The sequence below is a fragment of the Neovison vison genome, chromosome 1, assembly GCF_020171115.1.
Source record: "Neovison vison isolate M4711 chromosome 1, ASM_NN_V1, whole genome shotgun sequence".
In the NCBI taxonomy this organism is placed as follows: Eukaryota; Metazoa; Chordata; class Mammalia; order Carnivora; family Mustelidae; genus Neogale; species Neogale vison.
The window spans coordinates 99,780,810-99,796,265 of record NC_058091.1 but is presented as its reverse complement, the minus strand read 5'-3'; the positions used below and the strand labels follow the sequence as shown (position 1 = coordinate 99,796,265).

Sequence of the window (15,456 nt, the reverse complement as noted above, 5' to 3'; positions counted from 1 at the left end):
AATGGATGTGCTTTTCCTTCAGGAGTTTGTAAGGCTGCAGCTATAAGTTACTTGCTGAAGGAGAGAAATCCAGCACCAAAGAATGAGGGCCACTGATCTTCTTCTAAAGATTATGCTTGAGTGAGCACATTAATTTTTGGTGACCTGATTCTTAAAATGATATTTCAGCTCAGCACTCTTTTTCTTAACAAGACAAAAATAACTCAGGCATCAGGGGTATCTCTCTGTTCCCTTTCACAGAACAGACACAACTCCTGGCCCATCAGGTGGCTCTTCATGCAGACGACATGGTCACCCATACTTAACCTTAAGGAAGGAAGACACAGTGGTTAGGAATAATGGCTCTTGAACCAGACTGCATCTGCTTGACCCCACGCTCTGCTGCTTACTGGCTGTGTGACCTCAACAAGCTAATTCATCTGTGTCCCAGTGTCCTCAACAGCAAAATAAAGCTATTTATGTAAAATGAAGTAATGTTTGTTATGAGAATTAAATGAGTTAATCAGAGGAAGTTATTTAGAACAATTCAAGGCACACTGCTCAAAAAAAAAAGTGTGCTATCTCTATTATAATTATCATTACCCGGACTTCCTCTCCTAAGATCTAGGTCTCATAAAAACTCCTGACGTGTCCCAACTGAAGTACTTACCAGTTCCTAGTTCCCATGCTGCTATATTCCCATTCCCAGTCCTCTCTAACTCAGTAAATGGCTCTGCCACCCCCCAGGTGACAAAACCAAACCCTGAGTGCAATACAGCAGCAGATCTTCTTGACTTGAACCCCAAGACATAGCTCATTACTCATGCTACCACCCTGATCCAAGTCACCATCAGCTGTCCTCTAGAATCTTTCATTAAAAAGCCTCCTCTCCCAGTGTCCCCACTTCTCTGAACTCTTCCTCCCTGCAGTCTCTAACCAGCAGACAGAAGGATATTTCTAAAGCCTAAGTCAGCTATCCTATGGCTTTATGATCTGCCATAATTCAACTGACAAAAATCATCATCATCATCATCATCATCTGAACTCCTTAACAGGGTCTCAGAGCCCCAACATACATGAACCCCACTAACATGTTCACTTGATTTCCTACTCCTTGTCATACTGTGTTGCAGCCTCACTGGCCCTCTTGCTGCCCATAAAATGGCCAAGCTCCTCTCCACAAGTCTATGCAAGGACCTCTGGCAAATTCACAGCTGCTTCACTGAGCGACACAAACGTCACCTCTTTAGAAAGGCCTCCTCCCTCCTATTGCTCCCTACCTCCAGCTCCCTATTCGGTTTTCTTTACAGTTTTTATCCTTATCTGAAATTCTTATTTACTTTTCCACTTACTGGCTGTCTCCCTTACCGGGAATGGAAGCTTGTAAGAATAAGGCAAGATACCTATCTTTCTAGATAGAACAATGCCCAAAGCACAGCCAACACTCAGTAAATCTGGGCCCTGGATAGGGGAAGGAGGGAGGCTGTGTCAGAATTCAGCAGAGATGCACCCCAGTGCCCATTCCTGAATAGAGCTGCCTAGGAAGCCAAATACCAATATCTAGTAAAAAGCTGCTGCCTTTGATCCTAGCACACTCCCTGAAAGCCACATCCGTCTGATATTAATCCATCCAAAGAACCCATATTCATCATCATCTTCTTCTTCATTTTAACTGGGGAGAGGATTTAGAAGCAGGTTTGGAGCTAACCCACCTTTGGGTGAGGAGCCCAGTAGGGGGCTTAAACTCATAACCCTCAGATCAAAAACTGAGCGGAAAACTAGAGTCAGACACTTAACCAACTGAGCCACCCAGATACCCCCAAAGAACCCATATAGTTAATCATCAGTCCCCAAACTAAGTTTGCCTAAATACAGTGTCAGTACTCAAATCAATGCAAAGTAAGGTTTCAAACAACTACCTCTGAACTGTTTCAGTTAATTTAACAAACTCAATACCCCAAAAATGGGCAGAAGACATGAATAGACACTTCTCCAAAGAAGACAAACAAGTGGCTAACAGACACATGAAAAAATGTTCATCATCATTAGCCATCACGGAAATTCAAATCAAAAGCACATTGAGATACTATCTTACACCAGTTAGAATGGCAAAGATTAATAAGGTAGAAAACAAGTATTGGAGAGGATGCAGAGAAAGGGGAACCCTCTTACACTGTTGATGGAAATGCAAGTTGGTGCAGCCGCTTTGAAAAACAGTGCGGAGATTCCTTAAGAAATTAAAAATAGGGGGCTCCTGGGTGGCTCAATAGGTTAAGCCTCTGCCTTCAGCTCAGGTCATGATCTCAGAGTCCTGGGATCGAGTCCCACATTGGGCTCTCTGTTCAGCAGGGAGCCTGCCTCCCCCCTCTCTCTGCCTGCCGCTCTGCCTACTTGCGATCTCTCTCTCTCTGTGTGTCAAATAAATAAATAAAATCTTAAAAAAAGAAAAAAAAAAGAAAAGAAATAAAAAATACAGCTACCCTACAACCCTGCAATTGCACTGCTGGGTATCTACCCCAAAGATACAGATGTAGTGAAAAGAAGGGCCATCTGTACCCCAGTGTTCATTGCAGCAATGGCCACAATTGCCAAGCTGTGGAAAAGAGCCAAGATGCCCTTCAACAGATGAATGGATAAAGAAGATATAGTCCATATATACAATGGAATATTACACAGCTATCAGAAAGGATGTATAGCCAACTTTTGTATCAACAAGGACGGGACTGGAGGAGATTATGCTGAGTGAAATAAGCAGAGAAAGTCAATTGTCATACGGTTTCACTTACTTGTGGAGCATAAGGAGTAACACGGAGGACATTAGGAGAAGGAAAGGAAAAGTGAATTGGGGTAAATTGGAAGAGGAGATGAAGTGTGAGAGACTGTGGACTCTGAGAAACAAACTGGGGGTTTTGGAGGGGGTGGGGTGGGGGATGGGTGAGCCTGGTGGTGGGTATTAAGGAGGGCATGTATTGCATAGAGCACTGGGTGTGGTGCATAAACAATGAATCTTGGAACACTGAAAAAATAAAATAAAATAAATATTAAGTAAATATCTGATAAATTAAGTATCCAACCACATCAAAAAAATAATTATAATAATAAAAAATAGACAAAAAAGTCCCAGCCTTTTGCCCACTTTACTTCACTTCTAAAAGCTGGAGAAATGCAACTGACATGGAGGAACATCTCAGTGTTCAAAAGTTGTTGGTGTGTGGGGAGAGGGGAAGGTGAGAGCATGTGGGGGAAGTTGGGGGGCGTATGGGTCTATAGGATGGGCATGTACCTATGTGCAGGGGCTGTGGGTCTGTGGGGGCGGGGTACCTGTGAAGGCATGTGGGTATGTGGGAGGGTGTGGGTATGTGGGAGAGCGTGGGTCTGTAGAGAAGGTGTGAGGGGGTGTTAGTCTGTGGGGGGGGGTGAGTCTGTGGAGAGGGTGTGGGTCTGGGGGGGCTGTGAGTATGGGGGAGAGTGTGGGCATGTCAGGGTGGGGTAATGTTGAAGGGGGTATGGCTATCGAAAGCTGTGTTGGTTTTTGTTGTTGTTGTTTTTGTTTTTTAGGACTGTGTTTTAACCAGAGAAAAGTCTGCTGATCTTTTTCCCTTAACTGGTTCTGGATTATCATCAAATCCTTGATTATAATTATTAAGCTTAGACTTGTGGTTCTACTAAACCCCATTAGGCAACCTCACAGAGTATGTGCGCAACTGTGGGATCACTCTCCTCTAAGGTTAGCACTATGGCATGAAGTCATAAAATTTCATAAAATTAGCATCAAGTCATACAATTTCACAAACTTAGAACTCAAAGGGACCCTAAACATCACTGACACCATCCCTTCATCACTCAGATAAGGAAACCCAGGCTCAAAAGATCAGATGATTTGCCCAAGGTCACAATGCTAGGGCCATTGAACAAGGGAAAAAAATCAGGTCTGACTATCAGGACCATGCTGATCTCACTCCATCATGATGCTACCCATCCAGGACAAGACTACAGAAAGCCCAGCTCTTTTTGTAATAATCATTAAGCTCTCACCTATAGGTCTCATCCAAACCCACTTCTAATTCCACTCCCCAACAGGGCTGAAAACTTCCCCAAGAATGCTAATCAAATATGTATTAAATGTCTGCTCTGTGCCAACCACCCAGTTAGGTAGCAGGAGTGCAAAGAAAAAAAAGTGTGTAGCTTTAAGAAACTCATTTTGATGGGAGGCAGAAATAATTACAAAGAGGTATGAATAATGACACAGGTGTCCCCAGAGACCAGAGAGGAGGGAAGGAAAGGCTTCCAGAGGAATGTTACCTCCCTAACTGTATCCCACGGGATGAAGAGCAATGAGCCACACAAAAGAAGTAGAGAAAGAGTAACTCCCGGTACACAGAGTAATAAAAAATGAAGACTCAGAAGCATGAAACGATATGTTGGTAACCAAGGGCAGCTAACTCTTGCTGAAACACAAGCTGGAGAGCTCACGCTGGAAAGAGATGGGAGATAAGAGAACAAAAACATTGCCAGGTTGTATCCCGAAGGTGTGAGAAGCCACTGCAGCAGGAAGTCATTCGTCACATTTTTGTTTTAGAAAGATCACTCACTCAGCTAAGTACTGAGAAAGGATTTGAAGGAGAAATGCTGAAAAAGTTTGAGCCTCTGGGAGAGGCTAATCCACACAGTCAGCACATCAAGTCAGCACCCATGCTTCCTGTCCCCCAACATGCTTTGTATCATCTTGGCCCCTGCTCCAGAAAGAGAACAAAGGCAACCCAGAGCGAGGGTCTCTGCTCCACGGCACAACTTGGTGTCACCTCACAAAAGCTCCCTGTCTGCAATACCTGCCCAGCTTTCCCAGCCTATCTGAACCTACCTTCAGTGAAAACCAGAGTCTTGCTTTCCTGATGCCCCAGTGAGCCTTCTACAAGGGGCCACAGCAACTCTTGGTTTACTGATCCATGTGACTCTGAGCCACATTAGGAATTCCATGACCCCAAACTTTTCTCCCCAACTAAAGAGTGTTGACTACCTGAAGGAAAGACTTAGCTGCCAGTCTTTCAAAGCCCTGGAACACATATCTGATTAACTGACTAAAGCCCATCTGAGAGCTTCTCCAGCCTATACGAAAAGAGTCACAGTGAAAAATAAAGGAAGCAGAGATGACAGAACCAGTCTCCAGGCTCCTAGAAAATCCACTATTAAAGAAACATTTGTACAGCAGTACAAAGTAATATGTACCAGAGTATTTAATCCAGCATGGTTCATCACTGCAAAAAATTAGACACAATTTAAATGTCCAGCAATAGGAGAAAAGTTAAACCAATCAACTGTGGTATATCCAACAGTGATATACTGTGGTATATCCAATATACTATAGCACCAGTATCAATGCTAAAATACATCTAGCATACTGATAGAGAATATGTCCAAGACAGCTTTAAGTAAAAAAGCAGGCAGCAAAGCAACTTAGATAGTAAGAATTCTTCATTATAACAATAATAAACATATGGTGGTATATGAAAAGATCTGTAAGAATACATTCTAAAATTGCTAATGGCTGACATCACTTCAAAGAAAGCAAGGGAAATATCACTTTTCTCTCTTTGAATTCTTTTAAGCATCCAACCCATATTACTCCTTTAATGAGATAAAAACAAAGCCACGTCATGGTCCAAAGTCAGGCCAGTGGCACTAACAGCATGAGCTCTGAGGTCTCAGCATCTGCCAAATCAAGTGAAGCAGTTGGTGCCCACGTCACATACTAAGCAGTTAAAAGCCACTTTCCGGCCTTTGCACATGCTCATCCAATTTGAGCTCCTAGTTTCTACCACAAGTCAGCCGACAGCCCCTCCTGATGCTTTCCCAAGAAGCGGGTGTAGATTGTGGAAAAAAAGGTGACTAGAGGGCGCCTGGGTGGCTCAGTGGGTTAAGCCGCTGCCTTCGGCTCAGGTCATGATCTCAGGGTCCTGGGATCGAGTCCCACATCGGGCTCTCTGCTCAGCAGGGAGCCTGCTTCCTCCTCCTCTCTCTCTGCCTGCCTCTCTGCCTACTTGTGATCTTTCTCTGTCAAATAAATAAATAAAATCTTTAAAAAAAAAAAAAAAAAAAAAGAAAGGTGACTAGAGTGGCCAGGGCAGACAGAGTCCTCTTCATCTGGCCACGCTACCCAGGAATCAGTCTGGAACATGCTGTAATTAGGTGTAACACCTCCTTCCACCCACTACATGACAAATCCATTCGTTGTGGTTCTTGGAAACTGAAATACCAAATTTCTTCCAACTGTGTCAAATTCTCTAGACTCTAGAGTTACAGCCTAGATAAGAAAACTCTTCAAAATAATAATGAGCAAAAAAATATTTTTTCTTTTTTTTAAACATTTCATCTTCTAAGAGTTCAAAGTACTTTACACTAGCCGCATTATACACACCATTAGATCTTCCAAAATACCACATGCAATAGTAAATTACCATTCCTGTCCACTAAATAATACCTAAGAGAAAGTAAATGGACATCCAGAAGTTTCTCCTATGCATTTACAAAGATCTGGCCCATGATCTCATCATCCCTCATAACTATCAGATGAAGTAGAGGACAAACATTTCTAGCCCTATGTTCTGGGTAGAGTCCTAAAATAAGCAAACTTTCCCAAGTCGTCTGTGAACAAAGACAAAAGCCTGTAGCAGTCACTAGATCCTCACCTAAAAGAATCTAATGCCTGTTTGTTCCATGGCACAGCAAGATCATGGTTGAGATTTTTGTCATCATTGCTAAAAAATGTTTACCTTACTATTTCTGACCCTCCTGTATAAATATCAACTATGCTTTATCCCCAGAATGTCAAGTTGGTGGTACAGAGTCCTTTTTAAGAAAATCCCAAGTACCCTATTTATTATGGTATAGAAATTACAAATTCTACACTAGGAAGCTGGGAGGAAGGTTCAAGGTTCCCCCTTTTTCACTGAAAGAGGGAAGGAGGAACTGTGGAAACAAGCTTGTTTTGCTATTTTACCCGTGTGCCTCAACTTTGTCAATTCCAGAAAAGTTTTATTAAATAGTTTTACTTCTCCTCAAAGATTTGAGCCATTAAAAAAAAAAAGACATGTAACTTCCAAGTAACTCAAAAATAATAATAATTCTCCAAGTATTAGTCTTTCAGAGCATCAGAAGATGATGAAACTAACATTCACGGTACAGAACACACATAGTACGCCTTCATATTACTCAGAAAAACGGAACCCACAGGCTTGCCAGCATTACTGCGGGTTCATTTTTATAAACTCGATGACCACATTTATCTGAAACCCAAAAATAACAATCTCTTGCCATTCAGAGCACATCTGGCTGTTCTTCTTTCCCCTGAGCCAATGCCTACATACAATGCTTGCCATGTCTTAGCAAGCAATTTGCAAACTGAATGCAGACACACGCTACAATTGAGAAAAACGTGGAGGTAAATGTTTCTTACTTAGCGTTTCACAAAGTATGAAGTACCCCACTCAGTGCACTATTAGAAGGCAGCACAGTGGGAAGAACATTGGACACAAGAGCAGGAAATGCCCAGTGTAAATATCGTGGACAAAGCCGTCTCCCCTGATCATCCCCACAGATGCCATATCATTTTTCTGGCACAACAGGCTCCTGACTAGTCTCCCTGACTCTGTACTCTGCCCTGGAATTATCTAAACAAAGCTCTAACCGTACAGCATCTCTGCTTACACACTGACCATGGACCTCCTCTACCTAAGGACAGAGTACACCTCCTTCGCAAAACTGTCAAGAGCCTTTCATGATCTGGCCCCAGGCTCCTCTCCAGCCACTCCTTTCCACTCAGGTGTAACCCATTCTAGCCATCTGGAAAGGACAGGGGTTTCTTAACAGCTGACGTGCTTTTTTCTTCCTTCTAGTCTAGCGTGGATGTCACCACCTCTAAAGCCTTCGTTCAGCTCCTAAGAGAGTGAGAGACTCCTCAAGGTTGCCAAGAGCTTTCCGTACAGGCTCGCTCCTAAGCTTCGATACACAGTGCCAGACCTCATTGCTCCCAGGTGGGCTCCCAGGTGGTAAATGCTCACATAGAGTTAGGAGTCCAACATCAGCTCCAGAACTGACCTTGACCAACTTCCCCAAACAAGATTCTTAAATAATTTTCTTTAATAAGACTCAATTCCTGCCTTTGCAAAAAAAAAAAAAAAAAAAAACTGAAAAAAAAAAAAACTTTGCAAAAAAACTGAAATTACAATGGTTAAAGTGTGTTGTTACCCAATTTAAGAGAAATAACTCAAGTAGCTAATGTCTGGAGCTCAGTGAAATCTCAGTGAGTGATGTTATTCTACTTAATTGGTACCAGGTACTCACTCAATGTCTCTTAATCAGACAAAGTCTACCCTCCACTTACCCAAGGCAAATTACAACTTCTCTAGGTCTCAGTGTCCTTACCTACAAAAGGGGGTAGGGTGAATTGAGGGCAGGCAGGCAAGAGGTAGAAGGGGAGCTAAACGAGTTAAACAAACACAGAAGAGAATCACAAACAATTGGGCTCCTGGATGGCTCAGTCTGTTAAGTGCTTAAGGGTCTGCCTTCAGTTCAGGTTATAATCACAGGGTCCTGGGATAGAGAGCCCCCCCACCCAAGGCTTCCTGCTCAGCAGGGAGTCCGCTTCTCCCTCTCCCACTCCCTCTGCCCTACCCCCTGCTTGTGCTCTCCTGCCTGCGTGCTTGTTCTGTCAAATAAATAAAATCTTTTATTTACAAAAAGAGAGAGAGAATCACAAACAATTAAGAGCTAAACTGTATAACAAGGTGTCTGAGAAATGAAAACAGCTTTCTTATCTTGACAAATGTGTGGATCATCACTTTTAGGGGGAAGCCCTCTCTTGGGCTCCCGTCTTCTTAAGCTTTGACTTAAGTTATGTTTATGATAATGTTATTTAAGTATGTCTAAACATAAAACTAGGTATGTCCTCCCTATGCTTTAGCTCTAACAAAACTAGAAGGTAAATCAAGGTAAAAATCTGACAAAAACCAATCAGAAAGAACTCAACATTAATCTAACATGACAGATGACAATGATGCAATTCTGCAGTCCTCGCATGGCTGCGTACAACGGTACAGCAATACCTCGGAGCAGGTTCCTGTCAGCCTGTGCCACCATGAGCTCTGTGACCCCTTCAGCTACCCATCAGTCTTCTCTAACAAACAGCCATGAAACCTTTGTTCATGGAACTTCCAGCGATCACGTGACACAAGCACATGATTTCTACAATAAGCCCATGTCTATTCTTTTCCCCCTGTGGCTAGAAACAATTAAGGGAGTGCTCAATCAAACACAGATTATGACACTACTAAAGACCTTATGGCTCTACTCATTTGTGACTTCATCTAGATATATGGAATCTATGATTTTTTAAAATTATCTTTGAAGAGAACATTAAAGTTTTAATTCTGGTTTAAAAAAAAAATCATTTACAAACTCCCAGGAAAATGTTTTCCAATTCCAGGTTAAGAAACATTGTTTTATTTTTTTAAAAAGGGTCTTGCCATAGTATCTACAAAGACAGACATCTTATATTTGACTGTTAAGTGCTCTGAATGCATTCTCTTTAGTCCCCAGAATAGCCCTAAAAAAGCAGGTACTAAAATGGTAAGTGAGGAAACCTAGTCCTGAAGAAAGAGTCCAAGTGATGGAGCAGCATTTAAGCTATCTTTTTCCAGCACCCTTGGTCTCTGCTCCTTCAAGACAAGCCCAAAGAGCCTTGGTCCACAGACTTGTTGGCTAGGAAGAATGGCTGTCCCACCCACCAGAAACTGAACTGCAGGAGACAGACCCAAATTGAAACATGGTAAATTTAAGACAAAAGGGACTTATTCCAAGTGGGAATGGATATCCTCTTAATAGGTCACAGTTGGAGATGTTGAAGTCATAGTGAGAATTGTGTTTACAATGTATAAAAATTATTTCAAAAACAGAAGACAAATGTGCCTGGCACAGAAGAAATGGAGAAGACTGGTAAGACAAGACTACTGAATTCAGAATGACTTTATGCCATGACTAGTTTCAACAGATTCGTGTACAGGAGCTGTGAGACTATAGGGAAGGGAACACAATGGCTGAGAAACAGGGGCAGACTACCCATGACATCATATGGGAAGACTCATCCATGCAACAAGCATGTGAGTGCCCACTATATACCAGATTCTGTCCTAGGTTCAGCCATGAACAAAAACATCCCTGTCCTCATGGAGCTGACGTTCTAGTTGTTGAGACAAAGAATAACCAAGCAAGCATATAGTCTAGAGTTAGGTAGTAATAGTGCTCTAAGGGCTGGGGAAAAAATTAAGCAGGATATGAGAAAGAATAATGGGAGGGAGTAGATATTTGAGATAATGTCATCTGGCCATCATCAAAAGGCCAACTGAACTCTAATTAAGAGCAGTAACAGGGGCGCCTGGGTGGCTCAGTGGGTTAAGCCTCTGACTTTGGCTCAGGTCATGATCTCAGAGTCCTGAGATCGAGCCCTACAGTGGGCTCTCTGCTCAGCGGGGAGCCTGCTTCCCCCTCTCTCTCTGCCTGCCTCTGCGCCTACTTGTGATCTCTCTCTGTCAAATAAATAAATAAAATCTTAAAAAAAAAAAAAAAGCAGGTAACAAGATGAAGCTCAGTTTTATAAGCTGCCTGGGCTCAACAGCATTCATTCAAAATATTTGCTGCCCATTAGACAAGGCTCTGTACTGGAGCCAGAGAGAGCACAGTAAAACACACATATGCCAAGGTATTCAACAATCCATGCACCTTGAAGGGAAAACTGATGGTGTCAGAAATACTGAGGAGGTACACAGTGGGGCGGAGGATCTTGTAGAAGACAAATCAGCTCCGCCACATCAATGGCCTTTAACTTCTGGAGTGCTTTCCAGCTTAAAGCAGCCAGAGATTGTGTGTCTCTAACCAGCTAGACAGTCCTGAAAAAAAATCACTCCCAACTTGAATGTTCTCAGACTATATTAGAAAAGGATAGATGTCAGAGCAGTGATATGCTCAAGGGAAGAGAAAGAACCAAAGGAGGAAGATTTGTATCTGACTTGTCTAAATTCATTCAACAGATAAAAGCTGTTTACTGAGCAGGACGTACTGGGTGCCAGGCTCTGTGCTCACTCCTAAGGATGAGCAAAAACACACTAGCATCTCAAGGAGTTTAGAGACTGTCTCTGTTAACACACAGGCCACAGATATCTAGCTGGGAGGAAGTGGGAAGGAGATGATGGATGGGACCATCCATCCTGACCATCACCTATCTGGGGTCAGGCTAATCTCCCAAGCCCTCCCTGCAGAAGAGCAGCACTGAGAGGCTATCACAAGGTAGTCAGTCTGTTGAGGATGGGGATGCAGATTCAGCAAAAGGTTAGGTTAGGTAAGTAACCATCAAGCAAACTGCGATGCCCCCTCCACTCCACACTCACCACATCTGTCTCCCCACAAAGCTGTGACTAACTCCTAAGAATCATACCTTCTTTAATCTCTATATTCCCACCAACGACAAATGATGAAAGGTCAATAACTGTTTGGCAGAGGCCAGGCTTAATGATGTGAGTAAAACAGGAGGGGTCAAATAACTGAGGTTTTAATGGATGTGAGAAACTGAATATGCCAGGTTCCTCCTAGGTGTCCAAAGGTGTAAAATGGGGGTGGGGGGTGGTGGGGTGGAGAGGGGAACGACAACTATCCAGCTGGACAGCCTTGAAAAAGTCACTTCAAGTCTGAGTTTCAATTTGCAAAACAAGGAAGTTGGATCAAGTCAGAGGTTACAAACCTTTTCATCATTCTGAAGCCTGGATAGTGTGCGTATCTTTGCTGTTGGAGTAGGGGGTACAGTTTTCCCCCTGTCTGTGCTTCCAAATAAATTACAGAGAAGAGAACAGATAGCCAGCATGACCACCACAAGGACCTTGTGGGTCTGTCAGCAAAAAGAGGCCCCCTGGTGATGGGCCAGGTAAAGAGAAAGGGGTTGGAGGAGAAGGCAGGGACAGCAGCAAGCAGTGCTAATGAGCACTACAGATCTCACAGGTGAAATAACAGCCCAAGGAAAGACTGTACCTTTGAATGAAATATCTGAGCTTTCAAGGTGGTTGTTCCTGTCTGGTTTATACAAATCCAGGCACCCAGACACAATAAGTCATGAAGAAACAGGTTTTCAACAACCTAGAAACCATAAAACTAATTTCAGAGCTCTAAGAGCAGTAATTACCCATAAGCAAGACCACCTTTAGTCTCTGAAAAGCATGTTTATTTGCTGTATCTATAGAGTGCTATAAGACTATTTTGAGCTTCTGAGAAGTTTCCAGTTAGGATCAGTAAGGATACCTAACACTTTCAAAACCCATAATTTCCCCTTACGAAGCTGAATTCCCCAACATTACAGGAAAACCCACAAACTTTGCAGAAGAGAGTGAAAAGCCAACCCAGTCAAAGGAAATCTTCCAATTCTACTAAAACAAACAAACAAACAAAAATACCACAAGGAACACCAAAACATTTCTAGTTAAATAGCTTTTCACTCAATCTTTTAATAACTTCATTCTGACACACTGAAAAGTATTAAATAATATAGTCTGTATCTCTGGCAATAGGAATGCCTAAAACTTATTTACAACTTAAGGCAGCAAGTGAGCTTATGACTTTCAAGTCAAATTTAAGGAAGTTAAAGGCCAGACAAAGCCATGTTTTTGGAAATGCCTGCAAAATAATAAATGCCTGAGGGAACTGGATGGCTTTTTTGCTTCTAAGCTAAATAAAGCTGGGGGGGGGGGGGTGCTTTGCAAAGATCCTAGTGAGGATAATCTGCATGATTACACAGGGCAAACCATCCAATTCCACATGAACCAAGGAAAAGTTAATCCAAAGATAATACTTGAAATATTAAGAAAAAGCACATTGTTCTCCTTTTTAAAACATTCTGGCAGGGCTGAAGAAGGTATCAGGTCATTTTAACAAGCCAGATCATTTGACTAGCGAATGTTTCTGTGACAGTGCCTCAGCCTCATGATCACTAAAGGACAAGAAAGATATCTGTGTTCCAACTCCAGGCCTCGGGTCCTCCCCCTGACTCCCAGCAGTCTAGTCTCCCTACTTCCTGCACACCTTTGGATTACTGCACGCCGACTTCCTGCACACCCTTGGATTTGCGATACCTTCCTCTTCGGAGCTTTACTCAAGTTAAATTCCCAGCGCAAGTTCGAAGGTTAAAAGTTCGCAGTCGCAGACCCTCCATTAAAGCTCAATCAGCATCTGTCCCTTAACAAGTTCGGCCTCAGCCGACTGATTGATTTACGTAAACAACTCCGAAGAGGTAACGCATCACTGCAAGGACGTAAATCAGCAGGCTGAAGGTACCCGCTTCGGGAGAGGCGGCTGCAAGACTGGCCCGTCAGGCACGGCCTCTGCTGACATTCACCCTTCCACGCAACAGGTCCACGCAGGCAGGGGCCCAGCAGCGGGCACCTGCCCACAGCTCCCAAGGCATAGCTCTCCTCCTACCCGATCTCCTCCTACCCACCCCCAATTCTCGACCGGTCCCGGAGCCAAGACCGTCCAGCCAAACTACAGCACTTTCAAGCACTGCCCACCAGCGATAAGGCCCAGGGCACATTCCTCGGAAGATGCCGAGATAGTGCGACTCTCCTGAGGGCTGCCCACCTCCACCGGACCTGTCGGAGCCAACGGGTAAGCGCGCCCTGGCCAGTGATCCAGTGATCGGGGAATGCAGCGCAGGGAAAACTGCCCAGGGAGTGGATGCCACGCTCTGTCCTTTCATCCGGGAACAGCCGGAGCCACCTGGCTCCTCACCTGCCCGGGTATCGGGACCAGCGGTTAGTACCTTGACGTGTATCTAAACTACTTACCAGACCAGAACGTTTCCCTAGTCGCACAAGCTCCACTGACTACTGGGAAAACAGCAAGTCGCTCACTTTGTACAAAACGACAAGGAACTTTTAATGCAGACGGTGGTGGTGGGGAGAAGTAAGGGAGGAAGAAGCAGGTGAATACAGGTAGTGGTGGTTCTGTGGGACCTGCGGCCCGGATCTAGAGGTGGGAGGAGGGTAGAGTGGGGAGGAGAGGGAAAGAGGGGGAGAGGGCTGGCCAGGCTCGTCGGTGTTCTACCGAAGACTGCGCGCAGGTGAGGCCGGACACTCACCTCTGGCAGCTCGCGGAGCTGGTTGGCGTCCAGCAGCAGCTCCTCCAGGCTGCGGGCGTAGCGGTAGATCTCCTCGGGGACATAGACCAGCGAGCAGTGGCGCCTGTCGATGGTCTCCACATGACGGTTGCACCGCCACAGGGGGATGCAGTGGAACATCGCCGCCCCCGCCGCCGGGTCCCGAGCCGAGTCGCGGAGACTCGGGCTCTGAGCCCGCTCCGTCCCGCGGCTCCGCTCCGCCCGCTGTCCACTCCGCACTCGTTGGCTCCCGTGCTAGCTAGCTCCTCGCGCCGGGGTTCGCGGTCCCAAACACTCCCAGGAACCTCGGGCGGGAGCCCCAGCCGCGTCGCAGCGCCCCCGCCCGCCAGCGGGCGCGTCTCCTCCCACCCTCCAGTCGCGCCGCCACCGCCGCTACTGCCTCGCGGAGCTTCCTACTCGCGGCTGCCGCGCGACTGAGCATGCGCGCCAGTGGGCGCGCGCGAGGGCGTTTCCCGGCCCGGGGGATGCTCCGCTCCGGGTTTTCCTGGAGACCCGGAGCCCGAGAGGGTCGAAACCTGTGGGCCGGTTGCACGGTATATACCCCTACTCAGGCTGGGACTCGAGGAGCGCCCAGCCCTCCGAGGAAGGCTGACTCCAATGGAGCTTGAGATAAAGATGAAGCAGAGGAGAGATGGAGTGAGGGGAGCAGAACAACTTTGATTTTTAGTTACTTAACTCGCTCTCGGCTCCTCGCTCCCCTTCCCCAAAACAACTTTCTCTTCCGGGGTCAGGCAGGACCGCCCCCGAAGCGTACCTTGCGCGTCCTGGGCGCCCGAAGCTACGAGATTCCGTGTGGTTTTGAGGTACCCTGGCCACCAGCGGCCTCAGAAGTGAGCCGGCTGCCCTCAGCCCCGCACCGCGTCGGGGCCCCGACCGTGCCCTCTGGTCCGCGGGCACCGCCTGCAGGCTGTGTAACCTGGGCGCACCTCTTCAGGAATCATTGTTTATACACTGAGTCAGAGGAAGTCCCTCTCCCCGTACCACCAAAAGCATAGGAGTTAGAATCTGTAAGATTCTCATTGGCGTGGATGCACCCATCAGGAGTCCAAATGCAAAAACGAGGTCGCAAAGGTGAGTTCCTGAGCCGGTTCTAACCTGGCCAGATGTTGACTGGCCCCTGGCAACTATTTTGGGCTAGTGAGGTGGGAGGAGTGAGGGGAGGTGGGGCAGATTGGCTGGGGGCAGGGAGCATCCTCCAACCAGATCCTGCGTTTCTGCACCAACACCCAGTGTCTTGCAAAGAGAGATGGTAGCCCAAGGAGGAGTAG

At 45.5% G+C, this 15,456-nt stretch overlaps 1 protein-coding gene across 1 annotated transcript in view; it reads right to left on the bottom strand.

Moving 5' to 3' along the window:
• Positions 1 to 14,579, bottom strand: part of LRRC1 (leucine rich repeat containing 1) — a 128,273-nt gene extending 113,694 nt beyond the window's left edge. Inside the window, exon 1 of the mRNA XM_044252998.1 lies at positions 14,150 to 14,579. Within this exon, the coding sequence (XP_044108933.1) occupies positions 14,150 to 14,308 (159 nt within the window). The 5' untranslated portion in view covers positions 14,309 to 14,579. The remainder of the gene's footprint in view (positions 1 to 14,149) is intronic.
• Between the last annotated feature and the right edge of the window lie 877 nt (positions 14,580 to 15,456).